Source organism: Myxine glutinosa, chromosome 13 (assembly GCF_964187855.1).
Source record: "Myxine glutinosa chromosome 13, kmMyxGlut1.1, whole genome shotgun sequence".
Lineage (NCBI taxonomy): Eukaryota > Metazoa > Chordata > Myxini > Myxiniformes > Myxinidae > Myxine > Myxine glutinosa.
The window spans coordinates 58,255,020-58,267,099 of NC_136273.1; the positions used below are offsets into that span (position 1 = coordinate 58,255,020).

The 12,080-nt window shown below is 49.2% G+C and overlaps 2 protein-coding genes across 4 annotated transcripts in view; both read left to right on the forward strand.

Annotated features, from left to right (window-relative positions):
* The window catches only part of LOC137415943 (mitochondrial adenyl nucleotide antiporter SLC25A25), a 210,929-nt gene that overhangs the window by 132,683 nt on the left and 66,166 nt on the right, over positions 1-12,080 (forward strand). The gene's annotated exons all lie outside the window — the stretch shown is intronic.
* LOC137417470 (glutaredoxin-2, mitochondrial) overlaps positions 1-12,080 on the forward strand; it is a 45,151-nt gene that overhangs the window by 22,921 nt on the left and 10,150 nt on the right. Inside the window, exon 1 of one of the 3 annotated variants that reach the window (XM_078767547.1) lies at positions 2,661-2,701. The exons of the other annotated variants lie outside the window; for them this stretch is intronic. Within the exon in view, the coding sequence (XP_078623673.1) occupies positions 2,690-2,701 (12 nt within the window). The 5' untranslated portion in view covers positions 2,661-2,689. Of the gene's footprint in view, positions 1-2,660; positions 2,702-12,080 lie in introns of those variants that run through there. 3 annotated transcript variants of the gene reach the window in all.

Consider the following 12,080-nt stretch of genomic DNA (forward strand, 5'->3'; position numbering starts at 1 on the left):
GGCTGCGCATTATTCCCTGTTCCTCTCCTGGCTGCCCATTATTCCCTGTCCCTCTCCTGGCTGCCCATTATTCCCTGTCCCTCTCCTGGCTGCCCATTATTCCATGTCCCTCTCCTGGCTGCCCATTATTCCCTGTCCCTCTCCTGGCTGCCCATTATTCCCTGTCCTTCTCCTGGCTGCCCATTATTCCCTGTCCCTCTCCTGGCTGCCTATTATTCCCTGTCCTTCTCCTGGCTGCCCATTATTCCCTGTCCTTCTCCTGGCTGCCCATTATTCCCTGTCCTTCTCCTGGCTGCCTATTATTCCCTGTCCTTCTCCTGGCTGCCCATTATTCCCTGTCCCTCTCCTGGCTGCCCATTATTCCCTGTCCCTCTCCTGGTTGCCCATTATTCCCTGTCCCTCTCCTGGCTGCCCATTATTCCCTGTCCCTCTCCTGGCTGCCCATTATTCCCTGTTCCTCTCCTGGCTGCCCATTATTCCCTGTCCCTCTCCTGGCTGCCCATTATTCCCTGTCCCTCTCCTGGCTGTCCATTATTCCCTGTCCCTCTCCTGGCTGCCCATTATTCCCTGTCCTTCTCCTGGCTGCCCATTATTACCTGTCCTTCTCCTGGCTGCCAATTATTCCCTGTCCTTCTCCTGTCTGCCCATTATTACCTGTCCTTCTCCTGGCTGCCCATTATTCCCTGTCCCTCTCCTGGCTGCCCATTATTCCCTGTCCTTCTCCTGGCTGCCCATTATTACCTGTCCCTCTCCTGGCTGCCCATTATTCCCTGTCCCTCTCCTGGCTGCCCATTATTCCCTGCCCTTCTCCTGTCTGCCCATTATTACCTGTCCTTCTCCTGGCTGCCTATTATTACCTGGCCTTCTCCTGGCTGCCCATTATTCACTGTCCCTCTCCTGGCTGCCCATTATTCCCTGTCCCTCTCCTGGCTGCCCATTATTACCTGTCCTTCTCCTGGCTGCCCATTATTCCCTGTCCCTCTCCTGGCTGCCCATTATTCCCTGTCCCTCTCCTGGCTGCCCATTATTCCCTGTCCCTCTCATGGCTGCCCATTATTACCTGTCCTTCTCCTGGCTGCCCATTATTACCTGTCCTTCTCCTGGCTGCCCATTATTACCTGTCCTTCTCCTGGCTGCCCATTATTACCTGTCCTTCTCCTGGCTGCCCATTATTACCTGTCCTTCTCCTGGCTGCCCATTATTACCTGTCCTTCTCCTGGCTGCCCATTATTACCTGTCCTTCTCCTGGCTGCCCATTATTACCTGTCCTTCTCCTGGCTGCCTATTATTACCTGTCCTTCTCCTAGCTGCCCATTATTCACTGTCCTCCTGGCTGCCCATTATTCCCTGTCCTTCTCCTGGCTGCCTATTATTACCTGTCCTTCTCCTGGCTGCCCATTATTCACTGTCCCTCTCCTGGCTGCCCATTATTCCCTGTCCCTCTCCTGGCTGCCCATTATTACCTGTCCTTCTCCTGGCTGCCCATTATTCCCTGTCCCTCTCCTGGCTGCCCATTATTCCCTGTCCCTCTCCTGGCTGCCCATTATTCCCTGTCCCTCTCCTGGCTGCCCATTATTACCTGTCCTTCTCCTGGCTGCCCATTATTACCTGTCCTTCTCCTGGCTGCCCATTATTACCTGTCCTTCTCCTGGCTGCCTATTATTACCTGTCCTTCTCCTGGCTGCCCATTATTCACTGTCCTTCTCCTGGCTGCCCATTATTCCCTGTCCTTCTCCTGGCTGCCCATTATTCCCTGTCCCTCTCCTGGCTGCCCATTATTCCCTGTCCTTCTCCTGTCTGCCCATTATTACCTGCCCTTCTCCTGTCTGCCCATTATTCCATGTCCCTCTCCTGGCTGCCCATTATTCCCTGTCCTTCTCCTGGCTGCCCATTATTCCCTGTCCCTCTCCTGGCTGCCCATTATTCCCTGTCCCTCTCCTGGCTGCCCATTATTCCCTGTCCCTCTCCTGGCTGCCTATTATTCCCTGTCCTTCTCCTGTCTGCCCATTATTCCCTGTCCTTCTCCTGTCTGCCCATTATTCCCTGTCCTTCTCCTGGCTGCACATTATTCCCTGTCCTTCTCCTGTCTGCCTATTATTCCCTGTCCCTCTCCTGGCTGCTCATTATTCCCTGTCCCTCTCCTGGCTGCTCATTATTCCCTGTCCTTCTCCTGGCTGCCCATTATTCCCTGTCCCTCTCCTGGCTGCCCATTATTCCCTGTCCTTCTCCTGTCTGCCTATTGTTCCCTGGCCCTCTCCTGGCTGCCCATTATTCCCTCTCCTTCTCCTGGCTGCCCATTATTCCCTGTCCCTCTCCTGGCTGCCTATTGTTCCCTGGCCCTCTCCTGGCTGCCCATTATTCCCTCTCCTTCTCCTGGCTGCCCATTATTCCCTCTCCTTCTCCTGGCTGCCCATTATTCCCTGTCCCTCTCCTGGCTGCCCATTATTCCCTGTCCCTCTCCTGGCTGCCCATTATTCCCTGTCCCTCTCCTGGCTGCCTATTGTTCCCTGGCCCTCTCCTGGCTGCCCATTATTCCCTCTCCTTCTCCTGGCTGCCTATTATTCCCTGGAACTCTCCTGGCTGCCCATTATTCCCTCTCCTTCTCCTGGCTGCCTATTATTCCCTGGAACTCTCCTGGCTGCCCATTATTCCCTCTTCTTCTCCTGGCTGCCCATTATTCCCTGTCCTCATGGCTGTTCATGTATGTGTTTTTGATTTTCCATTTTCAAAGGAAAATCCAATTTTAAGATAAATTTTAAGTTTTGGGATGCTTTTCTCCCTTATTATAACGGTTAAACCATTTTTGTACATTTCTTGCGGTGATGAAATGCGGTTTTGTGATGTTTGGACCGGGACAGCTTGGTGCAATTCTGTACTACTCCATCATGTCGTAATGGACGTGTTCGAACATCACATGTCCACCTCTTCTCCAACCTCGCAGTGAGAGTGCAGTGGCTTGCTCATTCAGTGTCTTCTCTGAATCTGTACCATTGGTATACCATATACGTACATTTGTTTGATTTTCTTTTGATTTTCTTCTTTACAATGCCAAAACAAAAGTGTAAATTCGCTGCAGATCTAAAGATAAATTTCTCGTGTTTTCAAAGTGATCGAGAAGAATGAGAAGCTGAGTGCTTGGTTTGTACGTAGGTCTCTGTGGCAAATAAAGGTGCTATTGATTGATTTAAAATCTCATGTGGTCTCAGACAAGTGCAATAAAGCAGGTTGAGGAGAGAGAGTTCATCATCCTCATTCACAAAATTGAAGGACTCGTGAAAAGAAAGGACTCGCTACATGTATATTTATTTGACTCATGACCTCCGCTTCCGGTCTTGACCTCCGCTTCCGGTCTTGCCGGCGAGGTTACGTTTTTTTCGCAGCTGTCCATGCTCTCCACGCTATCGAAGTTAAGTAATTGTTCCCATTTGTATTTTCGTCAAAACTGTATTTATTTGTATCAAAACTGTATCAAAGGAATAATAGCCTTTGAGGCATTGTACCGTGTCCTACCTTGAGGCTTTGTTTTTCTCTCAGTGGTCCGTCGTTTGTGCTCCAATAACTTTCGTTCTCTGTTTTTCCCAGTCTTTTCACCCCATAGCCTACCTACCTCCTTGTTTAAAATCTCAACTAGAAAAAAAAAACAAAACCAAAAAACATTTCCTTCTCCGTCTTATTCGTTGTTCTTATTCATTGTTCTTATTCGTTTATTCGTTGTTCTTATTCGTTTATTCGTTATTCTTATTCGTTCGTTCGTTCTTCGACCATGTGTTTCTCTACTCTCAAATGTTGTGTTTATGTGCTTCCCCTTCTCTCCCCATCTTGTCTACCGCTCCCCTTTTTATATACTTTGTTTGTTTTCTGTTTGATTTGTTTGTGTGCTAAATGTTAGCTCTTTCACAATCCTCGATTATGTATACAAAAAAATAATAATAATAAAAAAAAAAAAAAAAATATTGTTATGAATTTTGGGTAGGGGGATATATAGATTCAGGTAGATCTGCATAGGTATTATGCTCCGGCTGTCGTGATCGGGAATCTTGATGTAATAAGTTCTGTAGCCCGAATGTCGGATTAAGCTTGTATCTTCGTCCCCGCCATGAGGGGGCGGGGCTTGTTAACTTGCATAGGGATTATGCTAATTCCATTGTACGTTGTCCCCTCTGATCATTCTGGTGTCCCGTATGGCAATGCACTAATAGACAGTAGATAGATCCATTAGTGCACACACTAATTAAATCCCCCTCTACCACAAGACGATAAAACTGACCGCAAGAGCAGACAGGAAGTGGTCGCCCACGACCCCAGCATGGCAGGCAGACATTGAGCAGGCAGGCTGAGGCCACGCCCACCTCAGGATGGATTAACACCACGGCGCAAAGCGCTCGGCCAATGGGAAGAACAGACGCGGGAAGAACATTCGAGAGGTCGAGAAGCGAGGCGGGGATTGGAGAAAAAGAGGGCTTACGTCACGAGGCGATTGACAAAACGACGGGCGAGCCGACATTTTTTTCTTCTCGTCCCTGGATCCATCCTGCCGGACCTCTGGGTCCGGGGATTATATAAATTATATAAATTCGGATCCGGATTATATAAATATAATATATATATATACAGTATATACAGTCACGTGAAAAAGTAAGTACACCACATGTAAAGTTTTGACTTTTTCAACATATTTCAACATACAGCTATTTGATCTTCATTTCAACAATATTGATAGACTAGCCGAAACCCGTGGAACATCCACAGAAGGGAGGATGTGGTGTATGGATAGAGTGTACCATTATGGATGGCATTGGGGAGCGCTCATGGGATCTTCTTCTTCCGTTAAGCTCAAATTTTTTCTCTTTAACTTAAGTCCAATCAGTCCTCTCTGCTCGAAGTGCTCAGGCCATGCCTTCCCACTCTCATACTTTTATTTCCGTTCGGTGTAGAAAGAGATTGACATATCGTTTGTCTGTTTTCAGCTCGTTATCTTTAAGCTTCCTTACGTCTCGCCACCTGCTACACCTCTCTGAGTTACGAGGATTTATGCAACGCACCCCGAGTATCGCAACGTCACTCCATTTAACTTTATTAAAATGACGATAAAGACGTGAAACCCGTGGAACATCCACGGAAGGGAGGATGTGGTGTATGGATAGAGTGTACCATTATGGATGGCATTGGGGAGCGCTCATGGGATCTTCTTCTTCCGTTAAGCTCAAATTTTTTCTCTTTAACTTAAGTCCAATCAGTCCTCTCTGCTCGAAGTGCTCAGGCCATGCCTTCCCACTCTCATACTTTTATTTCCGTTCGGTGTAGAAAGAGATTGACATATCGTTCGTCTGTTTTCAGCTCGTTATCTTTAAGCTTCCTTACGTCTCGCCACTTGCTACACCTCTCTGAGTTACGAGGATTTATGCAACGCACCCCGAGCATTGCAACGTCACTCCATTTAACTTTATTAAAATGACGATAAAGACGTTTCCTTATATATCCTAATTTAAAATGTTCAAGGGAATAAAAAGACCATTTGGTTCACACCACCCATGTTCACACCACTCGACTGTCCAATCAGCGGACGGCTCGCTTCGCCTTCGCCCAGCAGACGCCAATACGATGGCGTCGTAAGGTGGCGTCGTATCGGCAGTTAATCGGAGGCTTTTGGGCCCCAACGTCGGCGAATTCAGATTTTTCGAGTATGTCTGTACGTGTTAAACAAAGAGCGCGGTTCGTAGATCGTAAATCCATTAGTGCCGTGGGCATCGGGTCACTGGGTGCGGCGTAAAAGGGATAACAAAGTCGAGTCCTTACGGTATTATTATATAGATAACGGTGATATAATATAACAAATATCATGAAACATTTACATTTTGTAGTCCATTGTATAATTTAAATAAACATAAATGCAAATTTTGCATGTGGAAAAAGTAAGTACACCCCTACATTTATCACGACTTCAAATACCTCAAATTAGAATCAGGTGCACCAGCTCAGGTGCAAATGATTAGAACATCGTTAGAGAGGATCTTGGAGGAACCTGTCTTATTTAAACCTCAGACATTTAGTTTGGTTTGCTCTTTGTTGTTAAAGTGTGCGGCGTCACCATGCCTAGATCAAAAGAGCTCTCTGAGGCCTTCAGAAAGAAGGTTATCGATGCGTACGAGTCTTGGAAGGGATTTTAAAAGATCTAAAAACAATTTGAAATCAATCAGTCGACTGTCCGGAATATCATCTACAAGTGGAGAAGATTCCAAACAACTGCCAACTTGTTCAGGCCGGGCCGCCCCAGCAAGTTCAGCCCGAGAGCAGACCGCAAGATGCTGAAAGAAGTCTCTAAGAACCCCAGAATGTCATCACGGGACTTACAGGTAGCTCTTGCCACTGTTGATGTCAAAGTGCACGAGTCTACCATTAGAAAGGCTGCACAAATTTGATCGACATGGGAGGTGTGCCAGGAGGAAACCTTTGCTGTCCAGAAAGAACATCAGGACAAGACTAAAGTTTGCCAATGAACACCTACGCAAAGACCAGCACTTCTGGAACAATGTGCTCTGGACAGATGAGTCAAAGGTAGAGCTATTTGGCCACAGTACCAGAAGACATGTTTGGTGAAAACCAAAGACAGCATTTGACCACAAGAACCTGATACCAACTGTAAAGCATGGTGGTGGAAATATTATTGTTTGGGGCAGCTTTGCTGCATCAGGGCCTGGGCAGCTCACCATCATAGAATCCACTATGAATTCTTCATTGTACCATTGGGTGCTTGAGGATAATGTGAGTCCGTCTGTCAGAAAGTTGAAGCTCAACCGAAGGTGGACCCTGCAACATGACAATGACCTTAAACATGCCAGTAAATCCACCAAGGAATGGCTGAAAAGATAGAAATGGAGGGTTCTGGGATGGCCAAGTCAAAGCCCGGATCTAAATCCCATCTAGATGTTGTGGGTGGATTTGAAACGAGCTGTGCATGCAAGAAATCCCTCAAACATCGCACAGCTGAAAGAATTCTGCATGGAGGAGTAGGGAAAAATTTCACCCAGTCGATGTCAGGGACTGGTAGACAGTTATAAGAAACGTCTACTTGAGGTTGTTTCTGCCAAAGCGGGCAATGCCACCTATTCGAGCCAAGGGTGTACTTACTTTTTCCACATACGAAATTTGCATTTTTGTTTCTTTAAATTATGCAATGGACTACAAAATGTAAATATTTCATGATATTTGTTATATTATATCACCTTTATCTATTAATATTGTTGAAATGAAGATCAAATAGCTGTATGTTGTAACATGCTGAAAAAGTCAAAACTTTACATGGGGTGTACTTACTTTTTCACGTGACTGTATATGTGTATATATATATATATGTATTGTTGCGGATTTGAGAATCCTGTTTGTAAATATGCCCCTCTTGTGATCCTTGTAAATACCTCCGTTAATTGTAAAGGTCAAAGGTCGTCCCCTTAGCTAGTCCATGTACAAGCACGTAGGCCACCATATACCCTTCTAAATAGTTATTTCGTATTCTATGTAGTTTAAGGCTCTGTTTCCCACTAGTTGACTCTGCATTGCACCAAATGACATAAGATAGATCCCTCCGACACCCCCATGGCCTCTTCAAAGTGCCAGTAACATTGGGCGGTTTTCTGCGGCGCTCGCCACTACGGCTTTGGGCGGTTTTCTTCACCCCAAGACTCCATTGAACACGAGGTCATCTCGGAGCAGAAGGTGGGAGGAGTCAGCAAAGCGACAGGAACAAGGCGTGGCTTTGCCAACGCCTCCTCAAGGGGCGGGATCGGTGAGCCCTCGCGACCAATCAAGGCCGAGGCGAGCTCACTGATGGGCGTTTCCAACAGGCCGGCGGCTTGATCGCGACGCGCCTCATAAAAGGGGGTGGGGAAGGACTGCGGAGTCAGATGCGGGAGATGCGGCAGATGAACCACACATGAGCGAGGGACCTCCGATGAGCTTTGAATCCACCGCAGCTTTGACCACCGCAGCTTTGAGCTTTGACAGCGGTTTCGGCCGCGGCTACGAAGGAACGCCGCCGTGCGAAACCGATTGAGGAGGGTCGGCCGCTGCTCACCTCGAGCCGCGCCATCACACTAACCGGACCTGCATCCTTCCCGCCCTGTGATCCCACCTTCTTGTCCGTCCAGCCATCCACCTCCTGCCATTCATTTCTGCTTCATTCCCCGTGTAAGTCTGATTGTCGTCTGTCCTTTATGTTGTCCCTGCGAATAAGTAAGACTGTATAGGTAAGCTTGTATTGCACTGTCTCCTTCCTCTTCTGTAAATTATTTTCGTATTTTTCCTTCTTCCTTGGTTTCTTTGGTCTTGTAAATATTAGTAATAAATCCCTATTATTTCCTACTTTTGTCTTCTTCTTCTTCCTCGTCCGATCGTCTTTGTGATTTCCCCATTGAATACCTGTGGCACGATTTGGCCAACGAATAAGAATCGGGTATAGTTTTTGTTAATGGTTCGAGCCGCGGCTGCTAATCCGCTCGGCAAATAACATCTTGTCCGCGGTCTCGAACGAGGTTGCTCACCTGCCTCTCTGGAGGGAGCTGGGCAGCTTCAGGGCTCACGTCGGTCAGTCGCAGACAAGGGGATTAATCCCCCCTTGGTAAGGGGAAAAGGGGCCGACGGTGAGATCCGCAACAATTTGTGTCAGGAGCGAGATCCGGACCTGAAGTGCGCTTAGCGCACTCAAAATTACGGGTGGTCGAAATTTTATTTAACATACTAATTTAAAATCGTGCCATGGATAATCAAGGCGATCGGGTGCCGGTGGGGGAGATAGAAGGGGTAGAAGCGACCCAGGACCCCAGGGAAATGTATATGGGGGAGAGAGAGGAGGAGAGCAATGAGGATGTGGCTGCGGGGGTATCAGGTGCACAAGATGGTGCCCTCGCGCACGAGGTTTCAGGCGCACAAAATGGCGCCGCGCGCGGTAGCCGCGCCCGCTGTACCACTACCAGCGGGCTTTGATGTGGGGGACTTCGTGGCGCAATTCACCGCGATGCTGAGAATAGAGGGGGACAAATCAAGGGCAGAAATGGGAAGCCAAATGGAGGGAATGGAAAGCAGAATGATTGGAGCAATGAAGGCCAATGGAAAGCAATTGGGAAACCAAATTAATGAGGGGTTGGCGAGGGGGCAAGCCGCGTATGAGGTGAGGGAAGCCGAGAGGGAGGTTGACCGCAGGTTGAGCGGGAGGGGCACACGGGTGCACGACGAGGTAAAGTGGGTCGAGAAGCGCTGGTTGAGCGAGGCGGAGCAAAGAGGGGTTTGTTAAAATGGTAAAAAGGTAAAATGACGGGTATAGAGATCGCGACCCGGGGTTTGGAAAAGCCGGCGACCGCTGTGGTAGAGAAAATTTTATTTAAGCCAGCGGTCGTTGAGGTGAATAAAGAAAAACAAGTAGCGGGAATTGAAATTGAAAAGACGACGGAGGTAGCCCAGGAATTGAAGGGAGAAATGGAGCCTGTACAAAGTCCATGTTCACATCACGATGCTGTGCTTAACTCAAATGAAAGTTTGCAGGTGTTGGAGCGAAGAAGAAGAAGCACCCAGGTGAGTCGTGCTGTGTATTGTGCGGGGAGATTTTGCAGGAGGATGTTTGGCGACAAAAGAATTTTCGCGCGCTTGGGATCGAGAAAGCATCCGGCGTTGGTGAAGGGTCCCCTGTGAGTGGAAATGGCGCGCTTGTGAGGAAAAAGTGCACGCCGAGGAGTGAGTGTGCTGTCGAGAGTGCGAGTGAACGCACGACAGAGTGTGGTAGTAAGAGTGACACGGAGTACGAGTGGGTTGTGGCAGGTAAGAAGGAATGCACACCTGGATTGCGAGAATGCACGCTTGGAATGGTTGAGAGTGTGCGAGAACGCACACCTGAGTTGGTTGTGGCGCATGTGCGGCAGGGCACATCGGAGCGCGTCAGTGGGTGGATGCAAGAGTGCACCCCCATGAGTGGTACGGAGTACGTACCGAGGGAGAGTGCGCAAGACGGTGCGCGAGGTGTGTTAAGGAAGTGTGCGAACGGCAAGTGTGCGCAAGAGGGTGCGTGAGAGGTGTGGTGTGTAACAGGGAGTGCGGTGGTGGAATGGACGGAGTGTGTGGGATGCACTGGAGGCGCCGAGACGCCGGGTTTTGTGAGTGTGAAAAGGGTCGCGTATGCGTGTGAGCATGCGAGTAAGGCATCGACGTTAAACGGGGCAGCGTTTAGGGCAACGGTTAGCCAACGCGAGCACTCGGGGCGCGGTGCGCTTTGTTGGATGCGAGGCCCGGCGCGGATAGGTGCTGCGTCGCTTCTCTTCGAAGCATCGTTGCCGATTCGGGCCTGGCCCCGCCCCGCACGGTCGAGTCCAGGCCTCGCCGGGCAAGGCGACCGGTCCGGTTCAAGGGCAGGTAGGAGGAAGCGGAACGGTGCCCCCTCGTGGGGGCGGCGTTCCGGCCGGGTGAGATCGGGCCTTCGGGCGGGAGACCGGAAGGCTCCGCGCCGCGATGGGCCGTGGAATCTCGGGCCGAGCAAGCCGCCTCCCTTGAACCAAATGCCGGACGGACTCAACCTGCAGGCGACCAAACCACCCAAATTCATTGCTCGGCTTTGAGAAGCCGAGTTTTAATGATGTAACGATGCACCGAGGCTCAGATATAGTGGACTGTGATGATGATTGTGTTTTGGATCCGAAATTGAGAGTAGTGAGTAGGATTGGCAGAAATGATTGGCAAATTGATGATTGGTAGAATGATTGACAGTGATTGGCAAATTTTTGATTGGCTGGAATTTGATGGGCAAAATTGATAGTGGGAGATACCCGATGTGGTGGGATGGCAACTCTGCCATCCCTCACAATGGGGGCACATGAGCTATAGTTTTATGGGGTTTATGGCAGTGTAAGCTCGCCGAGAGAGGGTTAGGATAATGTATAGGGACCTAGAGAGGACCATAGGTAACGGTAGCGTTAAGTAGCGACATTGGACAGGTAGTCGGGGACATAGAGAGGTTAGAATGGTTGTTAATGACGTGGAATGTGCTTAGTTTAAAGGGAAGACGGGGAGCACCAAGGTAGAAGGAAACCAGGTAGATCAGATGATGCCATGTGTTTGAGAATTAAAAGTGTATTCAGTAGCGTATTGTGGATTGTATTGAGCGTGGAAGTGTATGGAGCAGTGCATGAGGAACAATTGTGGTTGTGCATTGTATTGAATGATTGAAGAAGCCTGGGAGGAAGGAGGGTGCAGGTAGCACCAGGTGTGATTGCACAGGTGTGCAAATGAATGGTTGTGTGGAATACATGGAGTATGGAATATATGGAGTATGGAATGGATGGTATGGAGGGAGTATTGTGGAAACTGTGGAGTGGAGTGGATGGTGCGAAGGTGTGAATGGGGGAAAAGTGGACCCCTATCACGAATACCCGGGGAGGGTAGTTTAAGAGTTAGGTAGAGGGAGTAGGTAAATTGTGGTTGGATATTGGCGTCTGTGGTGCGTGTGGAAGAATGGTGTTTGGATCGGTGCATTAGTGTCGTGGAAATGGCTGGGCGTGTGGCCTGTTAGTGTGTGTAGTTAAATGGGCACTCCGCCACTGTTAGGATGTCGGCCAGGTGAGGCTGCAGGTGGGCTCTGGGAGCCGTTAGAGTTGTGGTTGGGGCCCGAGGATCCGGAGGACGGACCCGGGTAACCCAGTGCCAGAGAGGGCACCGAGTGGGGAGAGCGCCAGAGGGCCTTCCCCAGGTAGATAGGTTAGGGTAAGGAGCAGGTAAGCTCGGAGGCAACTGCAGTGGTGGAGGTGTGCAGGTGGGTAGACCTGCTGGGAGAGCCACACGACCCAGTCCTGAAATTGTGCAAAGGCACAGGGAGTTGAATCGGGGGAGTGAGACCCCAAATTGATGAAGCACCACAGTTTGGTCAATGGGAATTTGGTTCTTAAAACCGCATAAAGTAAGATGGCCAATGGATTGGCAGGGAAAGACCCCGGGTAGTGTAAAGTGTGTAAAAGTCATTTTGGAAGTAGTTAGGATTAAGAATCTCCTCGCACCATCTACATCCACTCACCTGAGGTGACAGAACGCCACACCATGCCATGTTT